At 37.8% G+C, this 20,502-nt stretch overlaps 1 protein-coding gene and 1 long non-coding RNA gene across 2 annotated transcripts; one reads left to right on the top strand and one right to left on the bottom strand.

Annotated features, from left to right (window-relative positions):
• Positions 1–3,857: 3,857 nt before the first annotated feature.
• On the bottom strand, positions 3,858–9,400 carry cgref1 (cell growth regulator with EF-hand domain 1; the record flags this gene model as incomplete). Its single annotated transcript, XM_034563657.1, has 7 exons — positions 3,858–4,609; positions 5,120–5,221; positions 5,311–5,435; positions 5,674–5,747; positions 7,087–7,143; positions 7,540–7,645; positions 9,256–9,400. Coding segments are annotated over 7 exons (801 nt in total), but the record flags the coding sequence as incomplete, so codon positions are not given.
• Positions 9,401–10,358: 958 nt separating this feature from the next.
• On the top strand, positions 10,359–16,955 carry LOC117728745. Its single transcript, XR_004609253.1, has 5 exons — positions 10,359–10,538; positions 10,799–11,013; positions 14,573–14,689; positions 16,128–16,163; positions 16,501–16,955. It is a non-coding gene; the product is annotated as an uncharacterized LOC117728745 (long non-coding RNA).
• The last annotated feature ends 3,547 nt before the right edge of the window (positions 16,956–20,502 follow it).

The raw sequence follows: 20,502 nt of genomic DNA, 5'->3' as shown, positions 1-20,502 counted from the left end.
TTAAATAAGTCATGTCAGCCATGTTCCAAAGCTGTGTTTGAATATTTCATGCATGTTAACTATTCAATGCCACTTAAGATGAAATGCTACGCTAATAAAGCAGTCATTGTTTTGTTTATGTTCTCATACTGTGGATCATTTGATGGTATATTTGCTCACAGCTATCGTGGCTGCAAACTGCGGTTGTTTAGGATAATACTTTGAACAAGAAAGGATTTGATTTGTTTTGGTCTTCTGAACTCAAGACGTCTTCTAGACCAGTGCTTGTTTTGGGATTGTCACACCATGGCTTCTTTTTTTCACAACATCTCAACTCGCCATGTTGAAGGTTGTTTGATTACTAGAATAAGTGCCAATGCCAAAGACTGAAAATAGACAAACAAAAATAAAGTGTGTTGGTTCTCAGAAATAAGACAAGGTGTTGGGGGAGGAGCAGCAGACGAGGACAACAAGGTGAGGAGGGGTGGACCTGAAAAACACTACAGTCTATGCATAGTATGCTATGTCATTAAATAACTGACTTACTATACTATATACATACTATACTATTAATACTATTCTATGTGATGGTATGGTCCTTCTCTGGATCCTCCTAAAACAAAGCCAGGATTTGATGCTTTCACCTCTGGTTTATGTTATTGTATCATAACCTAATCCTATTGAGCTATTTCTGTTTGTTCTAAGATGGTTGGTCCACAGTACTGAAGAGAACCTCAATATTAATTAGCTAGACAGGGGAGCCATGATTTTACAATAAAATAATATTTCAGTTTTCATTAAGACAGAGTTCAATTGAAAAGAATATGTTGATAGAGCATGACTATCTGGTGAGTGTCTGTCGGAACATATTCAACACTGATGAATATTAAACAGATTATGTTTGCTTTAAAAATATCAGAGCTTCAAAGTATAAACTGAAGGTCAAAGCAGAAGTATGACTATCGTGGCATACTACACTATGACATTTTTATGACACACTATCTTTTATGGCATACTACACTGACATCTTTAAGACATTTGTATGGCATACTACAGTAAAAGATTTATATGACCTAATATGTTGTTATCTTTAAATGGCAAACAATGTGACTTTATATGGCATACAATCATATATTCTGTATGGTGTACTATACTATTATTTCTTCATGGTATACTATGGCATTTTTATGACTTTTTTATGACATTTTCATACTATACTATGACACTTGTATGACATACTATCTCATTATCTTCTTATGGCACACTATACTTTGGCAGGTTTTATTAATTTTATTTACATACAATGATATTATTATGACAAGTTTATGTAGTATTATATTATGACTTTTCATGACCAAAACATATTCATGACATGCGAGGGCTAGGCATTTATCGCGTGCTATTTTCATTACGCACTATATTATGTTTTTTTATAACTTTACTATAATATGCCACACTGGTATTGTTGTGAAATGATATAGATTTATATTTTTTCAGGGCAAATTTTTATGGCATACCGTACTATTTCTTTTTTCATGACAGACTATATATACTATGATATTTTTTAGCATACTAAACTGAGATTTCTGATGACATCTTGATGACATTTTTGATTTGACATCTTTATGGCATGTGATGCTATGACGTTTTCATCACCATTTTGTTTACGACATTTAGATGGCATACTATAATATATTTTATAAGACATTTTGATGCCATACTATACTATTTCTTTTTCATGACTATTTTATTACACGCTACACTAATATTTATTATACTAATAGTATTGTCTGTCTTAATGGCATACTATTTAGTGATATTTGGTGATAGGGCATATTTCACTTTGACATTTGTATGACTCTTTTATTACATATTACTATACTATCTTTTTTATGCCATGGAATGTATGACTATTGTATGGCATACTCAAAAATTATATTTATATATATATATATATACTATACAGTGTTTTTTAAATTTATTTTGTGTCCCTTTCTGGCATACTTTACAATGGTATTTCTATCCTTTACAAGTATTTTATGGCATGCAATACAATGATTTTTACTTAGTATTACGAAGGTAGCTGAGCTGCTTCTGATGAGTCTCACTGTAGTCTCACATTGTAGACAAGAAATCATTCAAATGTAAAACGTATGTCATTTGACTGTTGCGGTTTACAGTTGTGTTTGTATTGTTTTGAAGGTCCACCCCTCCTCACCTTGTTGTCCTCGTCTGCCTCCAGTCTGCTGCTCCTCTCCCAACACCTCGTCTTATCTCTGAGAACCAACACACTTTATTTTTGATTGTCTATTTTAAGTCTTTGGCATTGGCACTTATTCCAGTAATCACAATGATATAAATAAATGTGTTACAGACCAAATGGGGTAAATTAGCCAGTAAAGAAACTATATAATATATATATATATATATATATATATATATATATATATATATATATATATATATCCACAAATCATTAAATCACTGTGTAAACCACTTGCATATTTCCACCTAAAATAAGATAATTCAGCTAAAGAGCCACGTGACGGTATTTAAACAGTTTGTAATATGACACAGTGACAGAAATAGGGTCATGTGCAGTGAGTTTAAACTGCACCACAAATAACAAAACTGATGCTGAAAATGTTTCAAACGCACAGATTAATTACCGTACCATATTTAAGCAAGAGAAAATATTTCAAGAGGACATATAGCACCTCATCCTTTGAATGCACACAATCTTGTTCCGACAAATTCAACACATCTTAGAAACAGGAGACAGAATTAAGGGCAGAGGGACAAAGAAAATGTTTGCTTTATTTTTTCCATGGGTGAAAAGGGTGAAGAAACAAAATTACAACAAATACTAAATCCTGGCTTTCATACTGTAAACAAATTCAAGTTTGCAGATAAATATTGAATATTATATTATAGTAAATAGCTAATATTATTTAAATGGGTCATTCCTGACCTAAACATTTTTAAGCCTGCATCACCAAAGACGAATTGTAGAAAGCTATAACTCATTAAGTACACAATAAGAACACCATATTCATCTGTAGATCCATGGTTCCCAACTCATTCAGGTAAAAATTGTCAGCAAAATAAAATACTTACTGGATCTTAAACAAGTGCATTAAAAGAAATAAAGGCTTGGCTGATACTGTATAATAAGTGTCTAGGCTGAGGTAATACACAAGAACGACCAAAGGAATTTCTATGGCTTTGTTGTTGTTGGTTTGTGTATTTAGGTGGAGTCAGATAACAGTAATCATAGATTAAAATGTAATAAAATATTCTGATCCACCCTAATTAAACATTACGCCAATACATTCAAACAGGTAGTAAGAACAGAACCATAACCATACATTTCTCATCAATGTCATTTTTGCAATTGCTGTTAGCTTTTTATGTGGCAATTATCATTCTATTGGGGTTAATTAGATATAAAGACTTTAAGTTTGATATTGTATGCCATGTAATTAAACACATATGTAAGTCCGTCTTGTCATTTATTATTATGGTATTATAATTTATTTAAGTGGATTTTCTAAATTGTATGACTAATGGTGGTAAATAAAGTCAAATAACATGGCATCACTCCAGAAAGTTAGAGGTAAAATAACTTCTCAGTGTTACAGGAACTCTGGTTAAGAAACAACTCAAGTGAGCCTGCTTCAGACCTGGGCCCTATTTCTCGTATGTGGCTCAAATAAGTCCATCAAATGTCCTATTAGCCAGCTTAAATTAACACGATGATTGACATCAGACTATCCCGGTTTCTCAAAGGCTGATCCGCGGTCAAACCATCTCGTTAATTCGAGCTAGACATCAGTTATAATATAATAATAATAATAATAATAATAATAATAATAATAATAATAATAATAATAATAATAATAATAATAAGAAGAAGAAGACAATTACAGAGAAAAACAATATATAAGCTTTTTTCCCCAGGCCAAACAGAAAGGCTAAATAAATATAATTTAAAAAAATAAAATGCACTTACATTTGTAAAATGATGTTATCACTGTAGGCAACAAAATGGAAAACCAATATTGTGCTGTACTAATCCACATTAAGGATGGCTTCCGTTTCACCAATATGAGTAATATTGCATTTTGAATTCAGGACCTATGTCCCTTTTACAGTTATAGAAAACATTGCATTCATTATTAAAACCAGTAATTACTGGTTGTAGAAAAATGGTTTAAAAAGTAACAGGAATACTTTCAATAAGTGAATCTTTTCATTAAAAAAACACCTATGGGTTTAACAGTCAAATTAAATCAGTAATAGCATTTCAAAATTCTAGTCAAGAGGCGGATTTGTGGGGATGAAGATTAAAAAGATCCTCCTAGTGTTATTTTTAACTCACTCAACAGTCTTCTGCTGACTCAAGATCAATTATTATGTGGACCTCACGTGCATATATTCACATCTCTGGTTGCCCCTGATGAACAGGGACTTTGTGGTCTTGTCCATGCTGCTCATCCACTACTTGATTTCTGAGTTCTTCATCTTGAGGCTGCAACTCCTCATGAGCCTCCTCCTCATCAGGACTGGGGTTTGACAGCTTCTCCTCTGCTGCCGCCTCCTGGTGAGGTGCATTGTTGTTGCTGGAGTCCTGTGGGGGAAAAAGTGAGTTGCTACTTCTGTCAACCACATGTGAGGCTGAAGATAAAACAGGTCAGTACCCCAAAACGAAATATGTATTTTAAATGTTAAACATCCTCTGTCTACATGTTAATTGGTGGTAAAACAGCAAAACTAATCATATCATGTATCCTGTCAAAAATAAATGAAAATAAATGTTTGTATTATATTGTACCTTTACATATGATTAATGACAAGTACAGAGGTTACTAAAACAAATGCAAACTCGAGGAACTTCAACTATTTTTTTTCATATTATATATTTGTTTGTATAGTTTTCCGATTTTATAAAAAGCTACGAAGTGGACCTTGAGTTGGAAACTAGTTTGTCATTTTCATGAATAAATTCATGTAGAAATTTAAAGAACTTTTATTTTCTCATATTTATACATAAAAATGTTGTTCAATAGATGGTGTCTTTTGTGCCTTAATGCCAATCATTACATTACAAAAAAAAAACTATACAAGTGTGTAAACGTACCTGTGTGTGAGGTAATGCAGGAGACAGCAGCTCGGATGGGGCCAACAGGCCGTCCTGGTTTAGATCCTGACTCTGTAGTAAAAAATCTACCATAGACACCACCTGGAGTCAGAACACCACACACACCTGAGGTCAGATAAATACAGTATGGAAGTGTTGGGTATGTACAAGAGACAGCCACTTCTCCTCACCAGCTCATTGTTCTGTGCTCCAGGTGTATGATAGGAGTTATAGTCTGAAAGTAGCTTCATCATCTCCAAGCCATCCAGCAGCCCACTGCGGTCGTAGTCATGAAGACGAAACAGGAAGAACACCTCTGACAAAAAGCAGGAGAAGACTGACATGTTTAATTCCAAACATATTTGATATACTGCTAAAGTATAACTACAGAGGATGTATGGTATACAACTCCCTACACACAAATACAACTTTATTACATAATTCAGTAAACGGTTGACTGTATAATTAGAGTTCTTTATATTTGGTAATGATGGTCAAAGGGACCCTGTGTTCGACCTTATATAAAGGCCAGACCAGCATGTGTAGATGTCTACCTTGCTCCCAAGTGCTGATTTCTGGTCCTCCTTGGCCATCCTTCAGACTTGATTGAATGTAACTGTGCAGCAATCTGTGGTATATCCAGCACAGAGAAGATATAAATGAATCAGTAAAACATTAGGAACCAGGAATTAACACTCAGAAGTCAGACTCAAAGACAAAATTAGGGTCAAAATAACTAATTTTGTAAAATATCTCTTTGTTATTCGTTTCTATTACTCTAGATTTCCAAGCAGGTTGACCTGCCTCTCTGTAGTGATCCTGTATTGTTTTCAGCCACAAGAGGGCCGGATTTGGCTACATAGAAAAAGTCTTAACACATGACTCCATGAGGGAGTGACGCCTCATCAGAAAACATTGTGTTTAAAGTAACACAGCTTGTATTTGCTGATTTTCCAGTTTACTCAGTTGTTTTGGAAAGCTGGAATGTATTACATTGAACATGAAGCAGATAGAAAGAAGACACCCAGGCTACAATAACATGTAGTAGGTAAGTCGCTATGCAGTTCTGTGTTGATAGTGTATAAAGTAGCAGTGCTATTTCAGACCACTCCATTCTGCTCAGGAAATGCTTGTTGACCAAAGTTTCTCTCAGGAGATTTCAGTGTGTATCAGACTTGTATTGTCTGACTTCATCTTGAGATGCTTTTTTAATAGTACCATGCACAGGCCTTAGATTAGTTAGAGTAGGAAGGGGGGTGCAGATCCCATCCACTGCTATTCTATACAGCTGGCTAACTTTGTTGTGGTCATACACTCAAAGGACGTTAGCAAGTATGATGATAGACAAGCAAACACATCCATTAATATTATCAGCCAGGGGAGAGAAGGTGCAGCCATGTTGTCACAACAAACTCTCTGACACGAAAAGCCGGCAAAGTGGTTGTGTCTCATTTTGTTTCCTCAATAAATGTAACATGTGATTCATTAGGTGTCAGTTCACACTACTGCACAGTAACAGAAGTAGGCAGAGATACCAAGGACAAGCTGTTGTATTTGCAACATGTCTGATTCTAGATAGTATGTGAATGAAAAATAGTACATGATTGCAAAATAATGCATAAAGTGTTATTGTACATGTAATCTTATCAGTGTATGCAGGCCACATCATTAGCAGCAGCCAAAGTCCAGACTGACCAGACAGCAGTTACAGTCCACTAAAGCACACTGCATGTGGAACAGATTTGGATCAGTACTACTACAGTAGCTTAATTGAAAAAGAAAATACATAATCATCCTCTGAGAAAAAGATTTCAAACAGAATTTTGAGTGCGACATTTACGTATACTGAAGGGAAAAGAGAGTCTAGGCTTTCAACTTAGGGACAACATCCGCTCTTCTGTTTTCAAGAGCAAATGTATAGTTTAAAATGAGCTGCAACAGCATCAGCATCCTCATGTGTCACTCACCTGCGGTCTCCGGAGCTAAATGGATTGGCTAGTGCTACGACATCGACCGATTCCTCCCTGAAATATTAAAGAAAAAAATATTAATTGTTGTCATTATTGCCTTGATTTAAATTCATTGTCTCTAATAAGTGAATGCAGCAGGTGAAACAAAGTGTGTTTAATGTGCTTTAACTGTACCCTATGAGGCATACTTCATAGTACAGTTACAAGTATGCCTCATGCATACTTCATTTGTCAAGTTTTGCAAAAGGTCTGCTTCAAATATACAATGTTATATGTTAATCTTGTCCATTCTGATATCACAGCCTTTGGTGACATGTTCATTTCGCAAATTAATGTATCATGCTTTTAAAAACGTAGGCTTATTTAAGTGAAAGGCAAAAAAACTCAAATGTTGCCTCTTGTTTGAAAAAAGAACGTATCAAAACTAAAGTAGGAGTGAGGTGCGGTTACCTTTGTGTCCCAGGCAGACCTGGTGCAGCCTGGCACATGTGTATTAACAGGTACAGGGACAGGACACATGGGACCAACCTGCCCAGGTGAGACTCCATGGACACACCTACAAGCAAGAGCCATGTTATAACCTCACATCACATCTGCGAGAAAATCAGTGATAGGATGCCATCATGACTTTATCTGCCCAAATGTCAAAAATTATGACCAGTGTGTATCTTAAATAATAAACTAACAATACAACATACAAATAGACCTGCTTCCTCTTTGGGACCTGGGAGATGGTTTCATGTTTCTACTTCAGCTTCAGAGTATCTGCTTAAATACATACTCACAACCTGACAGTCACTGTGTTATTAGCTGCGTGGTGTCTCTACATGCAACATTTGCTCACTACAAATGAAAAACAATCATTGTATGGAGTAACTGCCGCAATCCTGCAGCCTTTACAAGTTACACAGATGATAGATCTTAAAAATCAATTAAAATCTCTCCATCTATTTATAGCTCAGCATAGTCTGTCAGTAAATACTATGTCCATGGGTCTCCAATGTTACATGCAGATGCCCAATATATAGGCAGCTCTGCCGGTTTGGGATGTCTCCGGAACGCAGCTTTATACGTCACACAGAACGACAAACTATGCTAACGTGACTGCAGTATTCCCCTTGTGGAGTAGCCGCGGAGCTAACAAAGCGAGGCTCACACAGCCACACTGCAGCATTAGTGCAGCCGAAACAGGAGCACACACGCATCTTTACCATAGAAATATATGGTGTTCATGCTTTGACAGCAATTAAAATAACAATACAATAAAGGATGGTTTGTAGTGGCGTGAAAGCCTTGTCTACATCGACTACGCATTCATGTATACATATGTATATGCATGTAAATAAAGATGTAGAAATAAACGCGGAGACACTCCAAATCTCTAGTCGGTGTTCATGAGCCTACCTGTCTGTTGATGTGTGGACAAAAAACTGCTTAAATGTAGGCAGGTCTGCGCTTAGAGGTTCACATCTGGAGAACACCTCTGGCCATGCGCCGCCCTGCTCGCGCCTACCGGTCTACACTGCGCAACGGCGGCACGCGCGCTCCCCGGCTGCCACGGAGACCGGAGTGTTTTGGTAAATGACGGGGTCCACGTGGAAGAACAGAGCCGCTGTCGTGTCAGCGTCTCTCTGAGCTCCTCTCTCCGGGGTTTCCGCTACGCCACGTCCTCACTGACAGATCTGATGACGGTAGCTCGGGAGGAGCGTTGCGATCTGCTCACATGGTGTTTCACATCGAGCCGCAGGGCGCACGAGCGACACCAGAAGTACTGGTTGGAGCTGCTGTTCGGGAGAGGAGCCGCGGCAGCTTTTCGTAATGTGACTATGTGACAATACATTAAGGTCCTCGAGAGTATGACTGTTGGTTGTAATTGGTTTTGTTAAAAAAATGCCGAATTGTAATAATATTTATTTTTTTGACAACATGTTTCTTTATCTTCTCTTGCTTTCTTTATGGATATTGGGTTAATAACACACATTTACTCAATCACGTGTTTTATAAATGTATACATTCTCATGAAAAACAACAATAAATAGTTTGAATTATAAACTAAAGTAATGTATATCCAGGACAACCCGAGATAAGCACATTGGAGTTCTATGATTGAATTAACACATTCAAATTATCAAATGGATCACAGATTATTTTAAAGACTTTTCCAACCTCCATTTGAATCTCCTGAAGCGGCGAAAGGAGGAACAAGAAGCAGGTGACAAGCAGCTTTCCAACCGAGTTCAGACAGACAGCCGGCGAGCTCATTACCACTTCTGTTGCTTGATGCGCTGCTGGCAACGAGGAAGTCCACGCCGCGTGGTCAGGCTGCGGTCAGCTGTCTTCTCCAATCCAAGCCGAAGTCCAAATGTCCCAGACAATGTCCATTCAATCCAAAAACTGTCCTGAGCACGGCTATTTCTTCTGCTGATTTACAGTAACGACTTCTAGAGCCGATGGTCGGCTCTTGAATGTGTGAATCGTTCAAACAATCCACACCTCGTCCAGATGCATGTTATGGTGATTATTAAACTAATATGTTTTAAAGCAATCGCTGTACTGGGATTAGTAGTTCATAATGACGGTCAACAGAAAGTATCGGTTTAGTTTACCGTGTTCATCTTCCTTCAGGTAAATAAAGGGAAACCACGCCCCTGTTCCATATTACCGGAAGTGATAGGGCCCAACACTATACTACCTAACTAATAATAATAATAATAATAATAATAAATAACACTGGCTAAACACACAATGTAGCTCCAACACATATGACCCTAACCATGGCCATGAATTAATACCCTTTACCCCTGCCCTCACAATCGTCTATTTGACCCCACCAGTGACCTACAATTGGATCTTATTTTGTTATTTCCCTTCTCTTTTTATTTTTTCCCTCTCTTAAATATCTACACGGGTTATAATGTGTTATCTGATCCGTCTTTTGTGAAACGGTTTTAACTAACTTTAATTTGAGGAAGTTTGTTTATATCAAGTTATTGAAGAAGACAATGACTGCTTTAATAAAGAACAACACACAACTCGCACATTCAAGGCACACAACAATCTTCCTTTAAGATCAACAGTTACTATGGAAAGAACAACATGGACATGATCAGACCATGAGTCAAAGAAATTATACAATTTACAGTAGGCTGTATCATCTGCAATGAAGAGATTTGTTAAAGACTCTAAATTAAAGTCTATATTGCTTTACAGTGTACAGTAACCATAGACTACATCTCCCACAATGCATGTCGATTTTGTGACCCGCGAATGAACCACATCCTACAGCGAGAAAGCAGTGTTTCCATATCGGCGTTTAACAAGTGATTAAATTGAAAAAGATCGACAAATAATCCCAAAATGTCCAAGGAGAGAAAGATTGATGGAGAGAGAAGGTCATTTAAAGGAGATGGGTAAACAAATACATGTTTGTGCTTCAAGGAGACAAACCGGTAAGTCTTCTGTGTTAAGAGGCAGTGTTCACGTCGGCGTTTTGACACCAATATGCTACATTTAGCTTCCAAGAAAAACACAACATTATCCAAGAATTTAATTCAATTCTGTGATAATAAAAATATTCCAATGGTAAGTCATAATTAAGAGATATCAAGTCATAATGATGAGATAGAGAGTCCTAATTGTGAGATACTGAATCTCGAGCGTATTAGCAATCCTAAAGGTGTTCATTTTCCCCTCCTGGCTTACATGCTAGATAACGTGGACATCCGGGGTTACACAGTGTGCCCCATGATGGACAACCTAGAGTGGGCCACTGGCTTTTCAGAACGGTTTGGCCTTTTCTACCTCAATCACTTGGACCCCAAATTGCTTTGGTCAAGTGGAAGACTTCTGTTACACTCTCCTCCACCATCATCAACTGCAACGGCGCCTTGTGACCCTATGAGTGCTTGAACACTGTGCCTGAAGGTAAATTGATACATTGATGTATACATTTAAAGCTCACCAATTTAAATATAATTTGTGCAAAAGGAAAACAATAAGTTGTGGTTGTATGAGGGTGTTGAGTTGTAGTGGATTTTATATATACATGCACATGTAGATAAGAGAGGTTATGTTTTAAATTAATACATAAAGAAAGTTATGATAATTAATTTGAGGAATATTCTGAGGAATGTATTATGAAGCATAAGAGAGAATCACAGTCTTATTATTCTGTTTGTTAATGACAAATGTAATGATTAATTGTATGATGCATGAGAATGAATGGATGTTTTATTGTTTAGACAATAGTTAAAATGGATGCCGATTGAAACCTGAGATGTTGCTTTTATTCTGAAGGCAGGATAATAGGGTTTTATTCTGAAGAGAAACTTCCTGTCCTTGACCGGAAGTGTGAGCTTTGACCCCGCTAGCTTATCGTTTGGAGGCATTCTTTGAAGTGGCGAAGGGCACTAACCCTCAGGTGTGAACCTCATGTCTTATTCGCTGGTCAGCGTAGCATGCTGTGTCTCTGAAAGGTATTTGCATGAATACCTCCACTAACCAATGGGAGCTTAGCTCAGCGAATGCACTGCGAATGAAACTAATTGTAAGACGCGAATTTGGTCTCTTACACGGTGACGCCAGACAGAAACTGCTGGCTATGTCAGGAGACTGTGGAAGCGGAACCACGTGAGCGCGTCCGGGCCTGGACTGTGTGTATGTATACAGATGACTCTTGTTTGTTATGATTAAATACTTTTGGTTATTATATATCTCTGGCTTCGGAGCTTCTTCTTCCAAGCACCAGGTAGCTCGAGATTCTCTGAACTTTTACAAGGGTTATGTGCTGGAGTCAGACTATTTCTTAGTCAAAACCATCGACTTCCTGGAGTCTTGTTTTCAGTGTTGTCAAGCGATGTCAATATAAACTGTATATACATATAGCAAATAATCCCCTAAAATGCAGCAAGGCCGAGATACTCCTTGTGGCACTGCAGTGGCAAGTGAGTGGCAGGTGTCAGGACAGTGGCAAGCTGTGGCTTGTTTGACACATGTCAAGAAGCTGCCAAGCTGAGTGGGTGGAGCCACATTTCCTGGGAACACCCATTGTTGTTATGACAGGTCACCTGCCGTGAATCAGTTTTATGATCATAGTAGGGATTTTAGTTCAGTCACAGAGGAGCTTTGTTTTTCTCTTTTGTCAATATCTAAGTGTACAGATAGATAGATAGATGTTGGCCTTATTGTAGACTTAATCATTGCAATATGCAATACTGCTGTACTATGCTGAATATTGTTTTGCTACAACTACATTTCACTTCATAATATATTACACTTACATACCATTATATTTATAATGTACCAGCCTTTTTTTAAAAAATTTCTACAATTTGTACCATATCATGTCATATTGTTATACCACCACTTGATACTTTACTTTGAAGAGACTGCACTGTTAGTCTAAGCTAAACACTGGAATAATTTTTCCACCAGGTAAACCTGAACATGCACACACACACCTCTCTTGAGTGTAACAGCGATTATAACCAACTTTTTTTCAATACGGAGATCTTAAACTCTTGAATATAAACAGGACCCATTGAAATCATAATGGGAAATGCAGCAACGGTGCAAATATGTCAATCTATGTAGCTGGCTTAAAACTGTGTGCCTGTGTTGAGCAACCAGGTTCGACTTTATTTAGAAATGTACTTTATTGAAATACTTCTGCTAACAATATTATGATTTAGGCCGTTTTGAAACAAAAAGGAACAAAAATGCAGTCTTTACTAATTATTAGGCCTACTTTAATAGTCGTAGATAATCAGCTGCAATAGTGAATGACAGTTTTTCACTTTTTTGTGGCATCTGCAAAGTGCCAACTGACACTGACAAGTGGTTTTCCCGAAATGTTAAAATTAGTTTATTTAAAATACAAGTCGAATAATATCTCCACTTGTTCTCTCCCTATATGTAGGTGCCACGAGCTGCCCATGCCAATAGTTGTCAGGATTGTGCCACCCTGGACCCACTCCTCTTTTATTGACCTTTCTTCAGTAATTGAAAACACAACTTCATGACTGCGGTGTCATTTTTCTAAATATCTTCTTAATTTCTTGTGTTTCATTCTGTCAGCTGAGCATGTTGTCTTGTTGGTCTCTGACTGCCATCAGATGTCTGACTATGGGTGGCACTCCTGTGACAACTATTGGCACTGGCAGCTCGTGGCACCTACCAACACCTTATAAGAAGAGGACAAGTGGAGATATTAATGGACTTCTATTTAAAAACGTTTTGATGAATAGTTTTAAATTATAATAAAAAGGATGAATTATTTTTATTACATTAGCCGATTGTTGTAAATTACTATAAAAGTAATTATTTGGAAAGATTATATTTTAAAATGCTTAATACGTATCTGGAGATGCTGTCTGGTCCTTTTCAATTCAAATTCTTCACATTTAACAGTCAATATCGTTATGAGCTTGAATGAAGGAGATGAAGTGAATTAAAGTGTCTTGACAGTTATTCGACCTAAATTAGTCATCTCTCGGAGTTTACTTGGCATGTTGGTTGTGTCATAACATTGAGATATACTTTGCTAACTCGTTAATCTGGTATTTTCTTATCAAGTGAAGAGATAAGAATAGTTAGTCACGCAGTGACTTTGCTCGTCTCGTGTCCAAGATACCACTGTGTACTCTGCGCCGCATGATTTGCAATACATTGGGAGATAAATATAATAAATGTGCCCATATGCGATTAGATTGGAGTGCCAAGCCGCACATATATTTGGTGCCATTCTGTTGGAGAAGCCCTGTTGTTTATTGTGCACAAGTTAATGCAGGTACCCACGTTTAAGCAGCCACATTTTCGGCAGATCTCTGGGATTTTTTCGGTGTATTGCAAAATGTAGGAAACCTATGAGGCAGTGACATCCTCTTAAAAACACACAGTTCCCTCTGTCATAAAACAAATCTCGACATCATCACCTGTTTCCACCATTACATTTTTTTAAAAATATATAAATAAATTAAATGGTATATATATAATTGAAATAAGATGAAACATGACAGTATGTTGGCCTATTGTTCGGACTTATTTATTACTGTGTTGAGAAGAAACAAGACGTGTTTATTAAAAGTAAAAACTAATGTGAACAAGGTTGTCATGTGGAATTGTGTTGGGCCAACAAGAGTTAAAGGGTTTAAGCCTCTGGTTGAAGTCAGTTTCATGGAAGAGGAGAAAGTGAATTCTTCTGATACATGCCTCTAGACACATCCAGGGTTACCTTGGCAACATAGAAGTAAAGCTCACATCGGACCCACAGGACGAGCTAGAGAGCAGTCGAGAGGTAACAGGTAGCTGTTTCCTGCTACTCTTAATATTACTTTTTAAAAATAATTCAGAGATGACTCATTGTACTCCCTCTGAGTCTATTGTACTTAAAGTAATATGTATTAATTTCTTTGAGAGGAACTCAACGTACTTTCAGAGTTGCCTTGACGAGAGAGCAGGAGAGAAGTGCTCTTCTGTGTTTCAGTGGACAAGCGTCACGGCCGCGTCTCTCTGTGTTCCTGCTCACCTGCCTGCAATCAACGCATCGCCTCCAGCAGATCCACGCCCGGATCTCTAACTCTGTGCCAGATGGCTGCCTCAGGTAATCACCTGCTTCTGGCTTCTCTACTCTTGGTTTTCGAAAAGTGTCTAAAGTGGCACTTTTTCATGCGCACGGAGTCATCTGGATGGCTGAAGAGCAAAGAACAGATCTTTAAAAAAAAACAATCCAGGTTTAAGTGTCCCCACATATTCATGAGTTCCAAGAAGAGGAACACATTGGTTGTAAACGCTTCAGAGAGGAGAGGGAACGCACTGAGGCCTTCATATATGTATCCATATACATATGAAGGTGTCATATTTAAAATAAAGTAGTGGCCTGGAGGTGGCACCAGAGGTACACAAATGTTTAAAAAATCCAAAGGTTAACCTCTTAAAAGGTGTCAACATATAAAATGTGATTAAATTGTGTGCAAAGAGAAAGGAGGTATATTTCAGAATAAATTAGGATGCTCAATGCTTCGTCCTGCAGTACGGAGCATGTGAAAGGCCCTCAGCCGTCTTCAGGTGATACAATACAGCACACCGGGTGGGACTATTGGTCCTCGACCACCAATTTAACCCAAGATTGTCTACAGTGTCAGACATATATTCATGTGCATATAAATTGTATTATATTTATACATTTATGTGCATATAAAGTGACCATTGCTGCAGAGATTTACTACTACTTTACTACAAATTATATAAATACCGGTGAATCTGTGAGAAATGCACATTATTTGGGTCATTTGCTGTTATAAATGAAGGGTAAAGCACCACTGTCATTATTAAAGGGATATTTAAACTGAAAACAATGTTCAACAAAACAAAAGTGCCTCCCCTTTAGTTTATTTTTTATTAACAGTTTTACACAGTTAAACGGAGCTTGCAAGTTTAATGTAAACTATTAAATATTACATTTGTATGTAGTTTATTTTAATATTCAGACTTAACATACCTAATGAGATGGATTATGCTGGTTAGGGTCTGGAACTAAATAGACTACAAACATATTACTAACATTTACGAATTACATATGTATTATTCTAGTAATCTTTGACAGGTTGGAGTGTTTCAGACACTTGCAATACTCATTCTTGAGACTTGCACTGTTGAATTGGATTATATTGAGGGGTGTTTCTCGTACTCTACAGTAAATGTAATACATTTAAACATCACAATCTACTGTCTCACTTATTCCAAAATAAAGTTAAAACGGAATATTTTAAACTCTTGCAGGGCTGTTGCCTTATACTGCACATGTTGTAGCTAACCCAATAAATTGACTGGACGTTTATTTGAAAATTAGATATACTTATTTTGTAAACTAGAGGATGTTTTTTGCTTCAGTCACTTGATAATATTAATTTAGAAATTTTAAAGATTGATAATTTAAGCGTAAAGTAAAATTAAATACAAATATTATATGTGGGTTTTATTTTTCTAAAACACACATTTTCACTAAACATGCAAATCATTTGGTTTTTTTCTGTTTACAGATGTCATCAAGAATGTCCAGTATGTGACATTGAAATGTAAGTTTTATTACCCTAAAGCCACACTTATTGTCCTTATTACTATTGCGTGAGCTGGTAGTTGAACTGCAGTAGAGCTGGCAATATTATAAGTAGCATGAGCATTGGTATGTGAGCATTCGTCTTGTGGTGTGACAACAGCAGGCCACACCCCTTGGTCCTCCCTTTAGTCCTACTCTAAAACAACACACTGAACAGAGAGAGAAGAACATCCAATTGATAGGTTCAGTCTGGAAAAAGTCTTATTGGAAAAAGAAAAATGCATTTTACAGTCTATTAGAATGGCATTTATGTTTTTAATTTGGAGATGTGGGTTAAGATGTTAATGTATTTATAGGTCTTCAGGTTCATGGAGAAACCCTTGATGTGAGAATAAGGGAATGCAGGTTGGACTGTTGACAGTACACAAAGGCATTCTGCATGATTCATTTCCTTTGGAAGTCTTCGATGCGGCCGTGGTAGCAGAGGAGCATCCTACATGAGCACAGAGACGTGTTGATGGGCACAATCTGCTTTCTTAACCTGGAGTATCCCGTAATATGAAATACACCTTAGAGTTCCTTCAGAGGGTCATCATGAACATTAAACTGGACCAGTGCTCAGCAAGAATCCATGGGCTCAGAAGCCAACTGCTCAGATAAATGGTAAATGGGGTCGGCTGTAGCTCACAGGGATGAGCGGTCGTCCCGGTCTCCGCTCTCCCCATAGATGCATGTCGAAGTGTCCTTGAGCAAGACACTGAACCCCCAGGTGCTCCCCGGGTGCTTCGCTGCAGCCCACTGCTCCTTAATAACTGAGGATGGGTCAAATGCAGAGAAGAATTTCCCCACGGGGATCAATAAAAGTATACATTTATTTTTTCTTTCTTTCTTATATGGACTCAAAGACCTTTAACACTACATGACATCATTCACCCATTCATACACTGATGGGAGGAGCTACCATGCAAGGTGCCACCTGCCCATCTGGACTAACTAACCATTCATACAACGTAGGTAGGCACAGCTACGGGAACAATTTTGGGTTAAGTGTCTTGCCCAAGAACACATCGACATGGACTAGCGGAGCCGGGGATCGAACTGCCGATCCTCTGATTGAAGGACGTCCCTGTTCTACCACTGAGCCACAGTCAGCCCAGAATATAATAATAAATATAGACAGCAACAAAATGTCAAGTCAAGCTTGGTTTCGAAATGTAAAAGTGAAAGGCCGAAGACTAAAACTCTTCTAAACTGTAGATTGGTTGTTTTAACACTTAACACCTTTTGTGAGGCACTAACTCTCTTAATGAAAACAAAATCTTTAGAAAGTCTTTTTTATAAAAATGAAAGTTTTATTATATGGTTTTGTAAAGCTCTCAGTATCCCACATGTTGCCTCTGCACAGCCACACTACCGTATCTCTAATTCTATCATTCCCCTTTTTTGAAAGTATGCAATTAAATCATGTGATTTTTTTTTTTTACAATGTTTTTGTTCATATTGAGATCTTACGAACCTGTTGTAATTATCTCTCATTTGTCAGTGTACAACCTACTGTCAGTGTCTGTCAAATTGCCCCCACTTGTATGTGGGAACAATGTATTAAACACATCTAGTTGAGTGTGTTGAGATGTACTTGTAGCCAATATTTCAGCCTGTGTATATTTTCTTCAAATAAATGTTATATATTTTGAACAGAAGTAAGAATTATGGGTTATTTATTTTTTTATATCAAGCAAACTTTCAATTATCAGTCAACATTTATATGCAAGTTGTCCTTAATCTAAGTTTCACCTTTATCCACATGCACCTTGTTTCCAACCCTACTGTTTTACTCCATGCATTTGCTGTATACCTTTTACCCCCTTTTCACCCATTCAATCCTGAGGATCTACAGTGAGGCTGCAATCTTTAGTACTGCACAGTGTGTCATTTAGAAAACACTTCAGTCACAGATGCAATGTCCATTGACACTTGTTGGGCGTAATACATATTGTCCCTTTGACCCAAATTTTAAAATTTCCCTTGGTTTCTAACTGGATCTTTTATTTGGTCCAAGAACATCACACACATTAAATGTGTTTTCCAAACATCTTTATATTTACTGTAAATTTAAATGCAGAAAATTCCACCTCTAGAGCAGCCTTTAAGACTAAAATTATTCTATTGCAAATGAAGTTAACGTGGTCAGTTCAGCATGTTATGCACGTTATGTTAATTCTTTAACTGTGTTATTATACCGGTACGGAGGCATCTGAATTTGTTTCTCACCTTATTTAGGTGTTTGCCTGCATACCAGACTGTACATAAGTCGTCGTGATATCACCCATTGGTTTGGTCTGTGGTTTTGAAGCCTCTAGTTTGGCATTTTGGCCGTTGCTATTGGAGCTCAGAACTACTGAACAAGACATTTTTAGTCGACCAAAAAGGTTTGATTTATCTTTCATAAAGTGGAAAGACAACTCCCAAACTGGACAACGCTGTAGTATCGACCTGTCAATCACAAGGTAGCCACAGCCTAAAGCATACCGGTTTTATTGGCCATTTTACTCTAAAAATGGGAGATTCATTTATGAAATAATCATGCTGTATTGAAGAAGACTTCAAACTAGGGATTGAGAACGCACGCACGCACGCACGCACGCACGCTCGCTCTCTCTCTCTTTGTCTCACACACACACAGGTGTGCAGGTGTAAGTGCAGATGGCAACACTGCACTTTCTCTTCCCTACTGTTCTCATTTCCTCATGTCACTTCCCTCTCCTCTCTCCTAGTCCTGGACCCTTCTACTCAACTCTTGCTTCCTGATTAATCCATTTGTTAAAAAACACAAATTACAAACTCACCTAGATGAAGACTGAGAGACAGAAAAGACAGAGAGGGAAAAGTGAGAATCAAGAGAGTTACAACCAATATCTGAGGTATGTTTAGACATATTGATCATTTATAGCCTTTAGCTGCAAGAAACTTCAATAATGTACCCCTCCTGTAAGTGTAGTCAGTCTGGTGGTATCTCATGAAATATCACTTAAAGTTAAATCTGACATAGATTAGAAGCACTCCCCCTCTAAAATTTGACAAAATCACCAGCTGCTTAGTACCAATGGTATTTTCCGATGGCTGTTCCCGCTTCCCAGCACCATGTCACGCAACTGCATGGCTCTGTTTGTTTTTAGCATAGCCCAAGTGCATTCACATGCATACTCACCAAGCCTGTACACTGGTGGACACATACCCCCCGCACACACACACACACACACACACACGGGCATGCACACACACACACACACGCGTGCACACGTCCTATACAGAAACCCTCTATTCAGTTATGTAACAAGGATTAGGTTCCACTATTTCCTGGCCCCAACAATCAAAACTATGCAAGCTATTTTTAACCCTGGACCCCAATATAATATCAACAGGCGCTTACCGTAATAATGGCAATATGAACGGTCATTGCTGCTCATGTGGACATGTCCTCCTAACATTGATATGCACTGCATGGGCCTCCCGTAACAACACCAACAGCTACAACTCAAAGCTTTGGATCTGGAAAAATGTTAGGGCCGTCCGTGAGTCTGTTTCTACTTCTTGGTGCTGAAGCTTGTTGCTAAATCAAGCTAATCCATCCAAGATTGATTATACTCAATCAACCCATTCAACTGCTGAGAAGTAGACAGTAGAGTCCTGCTAACTTTAGTGCCACAGTCCCTCATGCTACCTTAGGTTGCACTGCAATGTGGGAAATGTGAAGCAATGTTGAATGGATAGATGTGGGGAAGAAAAATACTGAAATGTAATGTAATTATGAAAATGTTACCTTCTTTCATGCTTTAACCTTTGTAAAAATGTCACAAAATGTGACTTTTAAACTGTCAGCTAATAAAAACCTGTACATTCAGTACAGAAAAGCATGAGATACTATCAACTCAGATTGGGACAAACTCTATGGGTCCTATGAGTCAAAGGTTTTGTGAGACCTGCAACATTCACACACACACACACACACAAACACACGCACACACACAGGACAGTTCCATACTATGAGTTTGAAATAGTTGCTGTCACATTCCACAAGCTAAGTCCTCGGGGGGTTCGGGTCATTACAACTGGAAAACCAAAGGAAGCACTAATTATGTTACAGTGGCTTCACACACACACACACACACACACACACACATACACACACACACACACACACACACACACACACACACACACACAAACAGTTTATACCAGAGTCAGACTCACACATGGAGGATGTTTCTCTTGCACATTGGCAACACGTACTGTACTTGTGCACACACACACACACCAAGCAAACACGTACACACACGCACACACACACACACACACAC

The sequence above is a fragment of the Cyclopterus lumpus genome, chromosome 3 (assembly GCF_009769545.1).
Source record: "Cyclopterus lumpus isolate fCycLum1 chromosome 3, fCycLum1.pri, whole genome shotgun sequence".
Taxonomy (NCBI): domain Eukaryota; kingdom Metazoa; phylum Chordata; class Actinopteri; order Perciformes; family Cyclopteridae; genus Cyclopterus; species Cyclopterus lumpus.
This window is presented reverse-complemented; position numbering and strand designations above follow the sequence as displayed.